Source organism: Aegilops tauschii, chromosome 1 (assembly GCF_002575655.3).
Source record: "Aegilops tauschii subsp. strangulata cultivar AL8/78 chromosome 1, Aet v6.0, whole genome shotgun sequence".
Classification (NCBI taxonomy): domain Eukaryota; kingdom Viridiplantae; phylum Streptophyta; class Magnoliopsida; order Poales; family Poaceae; genus Aegilops; species Aegilops tauschii.
This window is the reverse complement of record NC_053035.3, coordinates 110,855,139-110,868,253: the sequence shown is the minus strand read 5'-3', so window position 1 is coordinate 110,868,253 and position 13,115 is coordinate 110,855,139. Positions and strand designations below refer to the sequence as shown.

The following is a 13,115-nucleotide window of genomic DNA, read 5'->3' as shown; positions in this document are numbered from 1 at the left end:
AGGTGGAGGTGGGGGTGCAGGACAGTATCACCTGGTTGTGGGGAACTGATGGAAGGTTCTCTGCACGTTCTGCTTATCGTGCACACTTCGCTGGCCGGATAGAAGCTGTTGGAGTTGTACAAATTTGGAAGTCGCGAGCTCCGAACACATGCAAGATCTTCTCGTGGCTCACCGCTAGGAGGAGTTGTTGGACAGCTGACAGGCTGCAGAGACGCTTGATGCCGCACCTGCCGGCATGTCCACTATGTGACCAGGAACAGAGACGATTGACCACTTACTCCTTGGATGCGTGTTTGTGAGACAGGTCTGGTCGGTCATTACAGACAATTGGGGCAAACCCCAATGGACTCCAACTCACGGAGTGAAGCTAGTTCAATGGTGGACATCTTTGGGCATAGAGATGAGGATGATGAAGGAAGCTTGGGCGGTGATCACTTTGGTGGCATGGACTATTTGGAAGCACAGAAATGACGTCGTCTTCAATGGCACATTGCCTTCCGTTGACGTGGTGCTCAAGCAGATCAACGCGGAAGGAGAGAACTGGAGGCCTGCGTCGCTATTACGGCAGCCAGGATCGCTCCCAGTTAGAGTAGATAGGTTGGATAGTAGCGAGTAATTAGCATGAGATGTGTGTTGGCCCATGCGGCCGTGGACTCTATGTAACCGATTGTATCGCCATCTTGACGCCTTCTATCTATGATCTCGATACGTCAACTTTGGCGTATCCTTGAAAAGGGGCGGTGTAACACATTATTTTCTTACCCTGCAAAAAAAAACGCACTATTTTCTTCCTTGGTTCCGAAAAGGAAAAAAAAAAGTTAAGCCGGCGACGTCACTATGGAGTAAACCACGCAAAGGGAAGACCCCAAAACCCAAATCCAAAGGAGCACGTCGCCCTCCTCTCTCGCCGTTGTCTTCACTCCAGTTGAAGTCGTCTCCGCCGTCCTCGTGGTCGGCGCCCGTGCCATCCGAAGCCAGGACTAACTCTAGCCCTAGCGCACACGCGGGAGGAAACAGGAAAGGGGAGCGGAGATGTCGTCGTGGCTGCGCAGCGCGGTGAGCCGGGCGGTGGAGGCCGGCGGCCGCAGCGGCGTCGCCCGCGCCGTCAAGGGATACGCGGACGCCGTCGCGCACCACGCGGGGCAGGCCGTCTCCGACATCCTCCTCGACCGGGGGGTGAGCTCACGGACCCTCCTCGTCCTCCCCCTTCGCCCTCCTCCCTCCCCTCTTCGCCGGCATCCTGTTCGACCCAACGAATCCAAATTCAGCTTCTTCTGACGACGTGAAGCAAGGGTGGGGATTGCTTGAGGGGTTGTTAATTCGTTACCTCTGCCGCGCCAATGTGATGAACTCAGTACACTAGGAATCCAAGCTTTAATTTGTGCCATTGGACCACCGAGGTTAGTGCCCTAGCTTGTGTTCACCTCAAATTGGGGGCTCAGCAGAGCTATGGGACGAGTATGCGAAACCTGTTGTTTCGTGGGCATTTTTTCGTTGTCACTAGCTCGCTGCTGAAGTATCCCTTTTAATACATTACACAAAGAAAAACTCCTTACAGTATTCATGATTCCTGTGTGTCATTTTCCATACAGAGCGAGTCCAAGGGTTTGCTATTCAAATGTGTTGTCCGTGAAACATCGTCTGACTTAGAGTTGCTTTCTTAGGAAGTTAGATAAAAGGGGCAAATTAAGAGTATGATTCTTACTCTAGTTTTGTATGTGAAGCATAGTGGTCACAGGTCAGGTTGCAAGCTGAACTCCAACCTGGATACGTTTATAAGTTATATTTATATATGAGATGATCTTATGTTTATGCTGCTTGCTCATCTATTCTGAGACACGCAATAGTTGCACATGAAGGACAAAAAAGTTGAGCGAAGACTTTTTGATCTAGTGTAGTATAGGTTAACTACCGTTGCTGTATGTTTATCTGCCTCCTTTTTTTAGAAGATGTTTGTTACTGTGTGGTTCGCAGGGCACACAGAGCTTCAAAAGTTTCAAGAAAACAGTAATGCGATTAGAAGAGGCAGCAGTTTCATGCCGTGGGGGTGAAAGAATTGAATTATTAAGACGTTGGCTGGGAGCATTACAAGACGTTGAGGCTCAACTTGCTAGTTCAGATAGGAAGGATCCTGATGTTCATGATTCTGCTGGTGAATTGGATCCTTTAAAACCACCATTGGTGAGTCTGTGTGTTTCATGTTCATCTTGTCTTGTGTATTTGTTTGTTTCACCTAGTTATTTTGAGGTTGATTTTTGTCGTCTTTTTTTCTTCTTCTGTACGTATCTTAGTTATATTTTAGACTCCCCTGAGTTTACATAACTTGTTCGGAGCAGACCTTGTTTGTTGATCCTGATATTGAAGGAGCACCTATGAACTTCCGTGATGTGTTCCTGTACAGCCAGGCACTTGAAGATATTACCCAATCCATGGTGAGTTGGCCCAACCTTGCTGCCCTGGTCTCGGTCTCTTAATAATTGTTTCACGCTGGACAATACTAACCTTTTCTGTAAACAGATTCTTGAAGCTCCATCTGAGGAAGAAGTTTCACTTCTTCTGGAAATTTATGGGTGAGTTGCTTCTGAAATACTCCCTCTGTCCCAGAATATAAGAACGTTTTTGACACTATGCTAGTGTTAAAAACGTTCTTATATTTTGGGACGGAGGGAGTAACTTGCTAATATTTTTCTTCAATGCAATTAAACTTTTCTCAGCCTGCAGAGTCAATTTATCAACATTCTTAAGTGAATCCTCATAAAATGTTCAGCACTATTACTGTCCTCCACTCACTTCGAACTTTGCTATTCTTTGAAATTTTATGACAAAGAATGAAATGGGAGCTTCACATATGCATCCTGTTAGCTACTCCCTACTTCTGATAAACAGCATTTCTGTTGCCTCGTACCATTCCTATGTTGTAGAGTGATAGTTCTGACCTCTTTTCTGGGTCAACTCGTAATGAACTAATGACTGGATTTTTTTATCTCGTCTTCTATTCCAAGTCTGCAATTGGGTTTAGAGCATCTACAGCCGGATACAGCAAATCCGACCCCTCAAACGCCCGCGGACGCACCCGGTTACGCCTCAAATAATCGATTCCACAACCGGATACCTCAAATTAGAAACTTCAAATCCATACTATTACATGCAACGTAAACCTAATCTTAAGCGGAGCTCGTCCGGCTCCGCCGTGCCCATGTCCGGCGGCTGGCTGCGCCCCTCAGAGTGTTGTTCCGGTCGCCGGCGAGGTAGAGTAGGACATGGGACACGGACCAGCTCACGGGACTCAAGGCGCTGCCGTCTCCCATGTCGTACTCTTCCTCGTCGGAGCCCGGAACCCTGACGGTGCCGGTAGACGTGAGATCGATGATGGATCCGTCCTGGGAGGAGCCGGCGACATCCACCACGTCACCACGACGCGGTTGCGGCGCCCGGATTGGTGCACCATACGGGGCGCCGGAGAATGCGACTCCGCCTCGCCAACGTCCAACGCCACGGGGGCTGCCGCCGTCTCCCGCGCCCGCTGCCTCGCACGGCAGGAACGCCTCGCCATGTTTGCGTCGGACGATGCCCATGCTTTCACCTCCTGCTTGGCGTGCTAAAGGAGGGGTTGCACACCCGCCACCGCGTTCCGACGCCAGACGAACTGCACCGCCTCCGGTGAGGCAGCGGCGTCACACCTCGCAACGAATCCATGCGTCATTTGGGCGGATGCAATGGATTCCCGACGGAAGGACTCCGAGCGCTGCCGTCGGTTGGCCTCCCGGGAGCGGTGGAGCGCAAGCCACGGTCATCTCCTCCTTAGGGCCGCGTAGGATGAGCTCGGGGTCGACGGATCTGGAGGTGTAGGGCTCGGATCCGCTGCCCACCATGCCGGAGAAGGCCGGAGATTGCTGGACGGGAGCTTGGGTGGCGTAGGGGAGTGGACTGGAGTGGCTAGGGTTTGGTCCAGGGAGCGGATAGGGGACGAATATATGTGGGGTCGGGTGGGCCAGCGTGGGCCGGGTCCGACGTGGCGGACGCGCTCGGGCCTCCCCGTATCTGCCCCATATTTGGGCTGGATATGAGGGGTGTCGGTCAGCGCAGGCGTTTGAGGCCGGTTTGAGTTTCCCGTCTGGGTCGGTTTTTTTTTGACCGGTCAGTGACCGGGCCGTCCACCCGGGCGTACGAGGGAGGTTTGAGGCGCCCGGCTGTAGATCCTAATGTTGGCTTTGCCTTTTGTCCTAGAGAAGTAATGAGGCAGCAAATAGTTTAGCTAAGCATTCTTATTGTACTAGATCTTCCTACTCTTGGGATACTATCCCTGACTTTATTCTCTCCGATATTGTAAACGATAGGGCTACCATTTGAGGAAGAAAGTCTCCTATTAAAAAAAAAGGTTTGAAGCGCCTGGCTATAGATGCTCTTACCATCCAATACAACATTACATGTTCCTTACGTTAGGTGCTTTGCTTTCCGCCTGCACTTAAACACTCTTAACTGTTATTAAGTAAAGGTATTCAAAATTTAGTTTTTCTGAGCATTCTGTACAATCTGAGCTACTTGACAGTTCACACATATCTCTACTGACTCCTCTTACCCGTGAATGTTTTCTAGTTTACTAAATGCCCCTTTTCTTGCAACTAATGTTGGGTTTCACAGCCTGTGTCTCACTGGTGGGAAAGAAGTCAATAAGGCAATCATGAACAATGTACAAGACTTGGCCAAGGCTTTCTCAAATTACAAAGACGAAGTCCTGGTAACTTCCCAATTGCCTTTAATCACATATGTTTTATGAAAATCACATGATGTTTAGGAACGGTATTTAGTATTCTGCTACTTGTGTAGTTTTTGTACATTACCACGAGTGTGTCCTAGAGAGAACTTTAGTATCATTGGTTGCACCAAGTAGACCCTTCTGAACTGGGCCATTTGGATCTGCCGCCATCTACCTTTATACTCCTGAAGTGGCTGAAATTTTTACTGGCAGTATGTTCTTCTACAAAACCGCTGCCTAATTTTATTTCAAGAACTAACCGAGTTGGAGATGTTCCTTTCTGTCGCACCATACATGGCTACAGGCACATCTCTCCAATAGATTCTGGTGGATATTTGAAATTAAATGTGTTCTTCATGAAGACATTTTCGCGAAACTGTAGTGGCCATGCTAATTCCTTTTGGTTGGGTTTCACACTCTGACTGTGCTTACCCCTTGCAATTGGGGAATTGTTTATGCGGTGTCTCTTTACCTAGGCAATACTGCAGAAACCTAGGAAACTACTCCCTCCGTCCCATAACATAAGATGTTACTACAACTGATATACTATTGGTTGTAAAAACATCTTATATTATGAGATGGAGGGAGTATTTCATAAGCAAAAACAGATAGCCTTTTGCTAGCAGTTCTTATTTTTGGAAAATATTTTCCAAGGTGTGTATTCTCATATAATTGCGAGGTGAAAAACTAACTGTGATGCACACATTATTAAGCTCTGTAAATAGGGAAATATGTCCAATTCGAGTAATTCATTATATCTGTGTGAACAGGTGAAGCGTGAAGAGCTACTTGAATACACGCGGAATGTCATTTCAGGACTTAAGAGAAATGCTGATATTATGAGGTGAACTGCTCATTTACTTAATCTTCTAACTAGCTATCTTGTACTTTGAGTATGTGTTACCTCCAGATTTGTTTTCAATTATCAGGCATTCTAGTTTGTAGTATATTTTTACGCAGAACAACAAAAAAAGTCAAATGGTGTTTGCATTTTTCTTTGCTTTCTGAAGTAACAACACCTGCAGTAGAAACCAAACTCATGTGATGCCTCTACCGAATCTTCAAGATGTCAAATATTGTGTATCATACTTTTAGATATGTGGTGCTTTTATTTATGATCTCTTGCTATATTAGCTTCTTAGTTTGCACCTTGTATTTAATTTCAGGATAGATGCTGAAACCCTTGAATTGTGGAGAAAATTAGATGGGAAGGAGAAATCATGGTCCCAATCAACTGAAGGTCAAGATAAAGCATCAGAGAAGATTGCTGTTGCCAATATCGAGGTGTTACATAATCATATATATTATTACTTTGTGCTTGCTTCCCTTTCTATTTGTCATGATTTGTTAGCTAGTGTCTAGACTTATAGCTAGATGTACTAAAGGGCTTTTGCATTGATGATTTCCTATCTGGCTCGGGAATTTATTTTGTATCAGTTGCACTGATGGCTTTATAATCGATTAATTTGAATTGCAAATATTTCATTTCATAAAAGTTTCAAAATGTTTTTTGCCTTGATAAATATATGGCCCTGTGCTTATCTCCATGTTCAAAAATATATTTCATTCTGGGCATGGGCATGGTCTCCCATATGTAAGTTTGGCCATCATATTAAATAACTTTTATAGTTACATGTTTGCATAAAAACTATACAAAGGTAGTACTTAATGAAGTACATTTCATAACAAATTTATTGTATAAAAGGGCAGCCCGTTGCACGTAGCTCCCGCTTGCGCAGGGTCCAGGGAAGGGTCCGACCACTTTGGGTCTTCTGTACGCAGCCTTTCCTACATTTCTGCAAGAGGCTGTTTCCGTACATAACAAATTTGTTGTATCATCCTGCAAAAAATGCCATCATCTCACACTATCAGTCCAAATAGCAATTTACGGTCAAAGTTAGTAAAGTTTGACTTCACTCATTCTAAAGATCAATTTCAAAAAGGAGGGGCTATGTTTTTGTCTGATTAGATATATATTCTTATGCATATGACAAATGTCCTGCATAATTCCGGTAATTTGTCTTTTCCCTCCTTAATGTACATGCATACTGAATCTATTTACTATTGACCAATATATTTTCCATTTTTTGTCAATCCATTTTATCTTGTTCTGGTGATATACTCTTGTCAAGGCTTGCAAAGATGGTAACTGTGTTTTTTTATTTTTCTCCAGGCCTTAAAAGAAGCACTTACTGAAGTCCGCTTTTGCTCTAGAGTGGAAGAACTTCTACTGAAGAAGAAATCGATTGCTCCTGGAGATTCCATGGAGATTCATTCTCAGAAGGTATTATTAGGTTTTATGTTTAAAACTTTTTTTGATATTGTCAGTCCACATCTAAATAGAATTCCTTCAAATACAAATAAATATTGATGTGAAACAGTACGTCACTTCCCTACACTTAAGCTACTTTCTGGTAAAGTAATTTAAGTTTCCCAACACAAAACTGTAAATTCAATACCATAAGGAAGTTAGTTTTAACTTATTGAGTTATTATGCCTTACATTCCTTAAATTGTTATTGCGATAGTCCCTACTTTTAATGAGATAGTCGATAGACTTACATAAGAATGATAAAATAGTTCTACCCCGAGAAAGTTTGGCAAGTAAGATTTGTGTAGCTCAAAACTGTGTGTTACTTACCTTTTGGTGACTAGTGATAACCATGTAAGCTTTTAGCTTTAACTTCAAGTAGTTTTTTCAGTAGCTTCATCATGAATTCTGCAACCTGCATATCGATAAGTTAAAGGTCCTGTCATAAAACTCTTACTATCTTTACAAAATCTTGCAGGTTGATAAGTTAAAGGTCCTGTCAGATTCCCTTTCTACTTCATCCTCCAAAGCAGAGCAGCGTATTATGGACCACAGGTTTTATTTCTGAGAATATTTTTTGCTTTATAGTTTCATGAAAAAATATATTTTATTTTATGGAAGACATTTGCCATGTTAGTCATTCTCATTTGTATAGTAATACAGATTTATGCTTCTTCATGGATATGTTCCTGTTCTGTTTTTGTTGGAAATTTTTGGTCTAGTATCATATTTTAATTTTGTACTTATACCAGGCGTCAGAAAGAAGATGCTCTGAACTTTCGTGTGAAAAAAGAGAATGAGGTGAATGCGGCTGAGAAGGTAAGTTTGCTAGATTGTATGTATTCATGCAATACATCGGTGTAATTTGGAGACTTCAATTTCACGAATCATTAGAAATGTGTGCCCATTTTGAAACTTGAAATCACTCTCATTCGGTTCAGTAGGGATCTCGTGATCTGGATGTTTGTTTTCCTCTGTAATCCCTACAGAATTCCTGTGACCCAAATAGAATAAATACAGTCAGCTTATTTTGTCAGTTGTCAACTGCTAAATAGTATCTGTAGTTAGGAAGCTTAGGATACATGTGTCTGTACACCTATATTTGAAGCTTCCTATTTCCTAAAGCTTGCATATTATGGAGTCGGTCATGCTTGTTTAGTATGGGCCCCTCAGAACAAATCTCTGACTGTTTTTATGTTAATGTTTCATTGCACATATTCTAATGCCAGCATCGATATGCAAATATGCTAAACTGCAAAAACATCTTACATTTGTGAACAGAGGGAGGTCAAAAAAATATGCATATGGTTAAGTGCTCCTTTATGTCTTCCACCCTGCTTACTGTATCATCTTTAATGTTATTTTGTTTTTATGTCCTGATAAAGGGATTGCTTGCTGAGATTACTGAATTGGAGAAGCAAAGAGATGATCTTGAGGCTCAGTTGAAAAAGGTATACCTTTTCCGCTCCTAGGAGATATATTTTGATGGGACCTTGCAGATTTTAATTGCATGCACCCCTATCGGCCTAATCCGAGTTCAGATTTACATATATTTGTGGTATAACCCCACAAGTTTCTTGAAATTCGATGGAGTAACTTCTCTGTTGATCTTATCATAATTGTTCATTGGTAAGCTTAAACTGTCAATGCAGTAATGAGGCCTGAGACAAGATTATCTTCCAGTATGCAAAGAGTAAGGCTATGGGTATCTGACTGAGTGACTGGTGACACAAAATAGTTGATAATTTGGCCTAAAACAATGAGTCATGTATTTGCTTGTTGTCTGACCAACTGATCCGAAAAAAGAGACATAAAAAAAATGCTACATGTAGAGATATATCCATAAGATGATAATTGAAGTAGGAAATCCAATTAGTGTCCACCATTATGCACCTACCCCTCGTTTAAATTAAAGCATTAATAATCTACTAATATCATTCTGTTACACTTGCTTGAGAAGTTTATGTGTTGTTTCTATAACATATTAACATGTGCTGTGAAATTTGAGACTTCAGCACCCCCACACCATCTTCAGAATATTCTTTGAGTTATGTTTGTGAAGATATTTTTCATTGGCAGGTCAATATATCAATTAATGCTGCTGCTGTGCGGCTCAAGACAACCAGGGAAGAGAGAGACCAATTTGATGAAGCGAACAACCAGATCATATTTAGTTTAAAAACAAAGGTGCTGATACTTTCCTGTTTTGTAGCAGATTCAGCTTTACTGAACTGCATTCAGCATTCTTTTTGTCATACTGCTTATATTCTCTTTAGCTTCGTTTTAGCATATTTTGTACTCAAGATGGTGCTTAACTTGTTTCCTTTCCGCACCAACTCAGGAGGATGACCTCTCGAAATCCATTGCCACGTGTAATGTGGAAGCAAATGTAGTAAAGACCTGGATCAATTTCCTCGAGGATACCTGGCAGCTACAGTCCTCATATAATGAACAGAAGGAAAAGAAAACAAGGTATGTAGCACTTGTTGCTGTACCCTGAATCCCTGATTGCTTCTTTTATATGATGCTTCTCCTTCTCATGTGGAAGTTCTAGTTAGAAAATGTTCTTCTATGTAATCTATTGTGCATGCATGTCGTGATATGCTATGGCCTTTACAGTGATGAATTGGAGAGATGTGTGAGAGATTTTCTGAAGTTGACCAAGCATCATCTTTCAGCCTTCAAGGTAAGTCTTTTTGTCTACCATATCATCCATGCTCCTGGATATGTGTCTCCATGTTGTTTATGTCATCTGCAAATTTTGTATTCATCAGGAAGTCCTAAGCCCATCTATTGAAAGTATCCAAACATATGTGGATAATTTGGCGGCCTTGAACTCAAGGTACTTCAATCATTTTATTCTCTATTTCTGGTACATGTACTTGAGGTGCCAATTGGCTTCATATTTATGGTTGTACTTCTCTTGTAGGGAGGAGACAAGAGAGCATGAAGATGATGAAGCATCAGAGAAGACAAACCCACGTAAATCCCTTGAGGAGGAATATTTGGAAACTGAAAAGAAGGTTCGACTCAGCAACTTAGCTTGGTTTTACACACACAAAAAAAAAAACTCGAACAGGCAAGAGAACTGCCCTTCATTATATTACGAGAAGATTACAAAACAGAACAGACCCAGAAAGGGTCCCAACACTCACACATAACACCCACTGAACACACATACCACCCAAAATTAAAAAAACACCAGACAGGATTACAGGCGCGCCAGGACAAATCAAACAAACGACCACCAGACCAAACAAAGATCACAACCAAAGAGACTCCAACCGAAAGGCACCAGCAGAACACCAAAGAGTGGATTCCTCTCATATCTCTTGGGCAAGCTGACTGACGCTAGGATTCCTACCCTTGAAAATACAACCATTACGGTCTTTCGAAAGGAACCAGGCAACTAGCATATGACCAAGGAGTGGAATCCATTTTGCCAATGAGAATCAACTAATAGCGTCGCCTTAAACCACCAATTTTGGAAGGAAAAATGATTTTGGCCAACATGTGCCACTTGGGCCAAGCCAATTGACTGTAGGGTGTCCACCCAAACTTGTACAGCGAAGACACAGGCGACCAGCAAATGAGTAATGGTCCCATTCACCTGATCAGAGAGGGCATCTTGTGGGTTGAGGCAGACCTTGGTGTTCAAGACGATCAGAAGTCCAGCATCGGTGAAGGCAAGCTAACCAAATGAAATATTTCTCTCTGGGTGGGATGCCCAAGATATCCTAAGTCTTTGCCAAGGTTCAAACGTGGTGCTGCCTTCGAAGAATGCCCTGTAAGCCAACCTGGAGGAGAAGGTGCCTGACACGAAGGCTGACCATATGTGTTTGTCTTCCACATCGTCTTGTAATTCCACTCCTTCAAAATCTGAATGAAACCCTCCAGAGCTTGGACTGTAACAGTCCATCTGATATCTCCAATCCAAGTATTATCCAACAAAGCCTCTCTGACAGTTCTCTTCTTAGTAATACGTTTGGAAATCAAACAAAAATATTAGGTGCAAGATTCTTCAAAGACAGATCCAATAACCACCTGTCAGTCCAAAATTAGTATTTTTCCATTCCGAGCCAGTCTTGACCGAGCTAGAGAACATTTGCCGCTGCGTAACTAGGTACTGATGTGTCAAAAACAGCCCAAGACCGATCAGGTTCAGTCTTCTGGATCCAAAGACATTTCATTCTTAGAGCCCAGCTGAGAATTTCTAAATTGTGTATGCCCAGGCCACACAACTCCTTAGGTCTGCACACCTTAACTCAAGCAAGACAACAGTGTCCATCATTAAATTATCGTGCCCCTTCCACAAAAAGCCCGCCTTCTCTCGTCGGCCGCCTTGATCAACCAGCGAGGAACATCCATAGCCAACAACAAATATATTGGGATGAATGTGGGAACGGCCTTAACAAGCACCGCTCTACCAGCAGGATGAATGAGAGCAGCTTTCCATCCTGGAAGCCGATTGGTGGCCTTATCTACCCAGGGTAGAAGGGCCGCCTTGGTTAGCTTATTGACAGAGAGAGGAAGACCAAGATGTGTGCAAGGAAAATTTACAATAGAACAAGGCAATATCTGTTGGAGCACATTGATAATTTGCAAAATTCAAATCCTGTTTTCCTTTTACCAGTTGATTTCTTGCATGTTTTCTTTTGCATAAATCTTACACAGTATTGTTGAAAATACTTGAAGCAGGCTCCTAAGTGATGCTGTCATTTGCCCAGCAAGTATTCGATATTTTATTTTGTTTTACTGTAACTGGCTGATGACAGTGAACAAATATTTTCAGATTATCATTGCTTTCAGCATCGCAGACCACATAAAGAAGTTGTTCTATTCAGAGCATGGGGCTAACTCCAGGTATTGCCGGCTATTCTCACCTTGATGAATATTTTTCTAATTTGCATCCACCCTTCGGAATGGGAAGACTGAACTTCAAGTATTTGTTCAGGAGAGATGACCCAGAGGTCAAGAGCCTAATTGACGAGATCGAGAAACTGAGGGAAGCATTTGAATCTATAGAAAGGCCAACACTAAGCATTGAAGACCACAAATCAAAGCCACTCCCTGAGGAAAGATCTGACTTGAGCCCTTCGCCTATCCAAGCACCTGTTACCCCCAAAGCCGCGCACGTCGACTCCCCAAAATCTCCCATGAAGCCTGAGCAGCAGCATCAGCTGGATCCCGATTCTGAATTTGCAAACCTGGGAGCAGACTTTGGGAAGGACGGCAAAGATTACTCAGCCGAGGAAATCAGCGGGTGGGAGTTTGACGAGCTCGAAGAGGAGAGCTGAATGCTGACACAGGGTCCGAACCCGGCAACCAAAAACTACTTAGATTCGGTTTCCCGCACTGACATGTATCTCCAGTTCCGAAGCGCCAGGGAAATGTGCACCGTTGGATGTATATAGGTGTCGCTCGATTGCACCGTCGCTGTCCGTGGACAATTGACCTGTAACCTTGGCAAGGCAGTTGCTATTTGTTTGTTCTTGCCATGACCATGTTGCGTATTACATGTGTACTGAACAGCACTGTTGTAGAACTTGCAAGTTTGGACTTCTGTTTAAATATATACACATACATCGGGATTCAGATATATTAGTAAACAATTGCAGTTCTTTCTTTGTTGCCGAACTCATCCACCCCCTTGGTGTTCAGATTGATGGCATATTATCGTACAAAGTTTGATGCTGTACCTAGCTGGCAAGTTGAAACAGATGGCGACACTACCCATCCCATTATGATGTTATATCTAAACTATCTCGTTTGCATGAATCTTGCATCACGGCCTGAAAGCTACCCGGGACCTGCTCGACAGAATGCTCATGGTGCTCGACGAGATGGCATGTCAGGACGAGGTTTGCCACGGCAAGGTCACGTCGCTGCCGAGTTGCAGCAGGTTCGGCGTTCGGCAGGTCTGTTCACTCCCTGTGTGCAACCCTGAGTACAAGTACAATAGTCGATCGTGTGTGCGTTTCAAAGCGTACACATTCTCGATGGGTTCGGCTCCTCCGCAGTTGCCTTCAGATTTCAGGACTTGCTTGTC

The 13,115-nt window shown here is 43.3% G+C and overlaps 1 protein-coding gene across 1 annotated transcript; it reads left to right on the top strand.

Annotated features, from left to right (window-relative positions):
- Window positions 1–831: 831 nt before the first annotated feature.
- On the top strand, window positions 832–12,678 carry LOC109736676 (uncharacterized). Its single transcript, XM_020295884.4, has 18 exons — window positions 832–1,176; window positions 1,975–2,181; window positions 2,337–2,432; window positions 2,518–2,570; window positions 4,642–4,738; window positions 5,527–5,600; window positions 5,923–6,040; window positions 6,930–7,040; window positions 7,545–7,621; window positions 7,819–7,885; window positions 8,452–8,517; window positions 9,146–9,253; window positions 9,408–9,538; window positions 9,686–9,752; window positions 9,841–9,908; window positions 9,996–10,089; window positions 11,859–11,929; window positions 12,021–12,678. The coding sequence occupies exons 1-18, from the start codon at window positions 1,033–1,035 to the stop codon at window positions 12,361–12,363; spliced, it is 1,992 nt and encodes a 663-aa protein (XP_020151473.1). The 5' UTR covers window positions 832–1,032; the 3' UTR covers window positions 12,364–12,678.
- The last annotated feature ends 437 nt before the right edge of the window (window positions 12,679–13,115 follow it).

Coding starts and splice junctions, on each gene's coding strand:
- LOC109736676 (XM_020295884.4), top strand. CDS start 1,033: ATGTCGTCGTGGCTGCGCAGCGCGGTGAGCCGGGCGGTGGAGGCCGGC. Junction 7,041..7,544: donor TGGAGATTCATTCTCAGAAG/GTATTATTAGGT, acceptor AAAATCTTGCAG/GTTGATAAGTTAAAGGTCCT. Junction 8,518..9,145: donor TTGAGGCTCAGTTGAAAAAG/GTATACCTTTTC, acceptor TTTCATTGGCAG/GTCAATATATCAATTAATGC.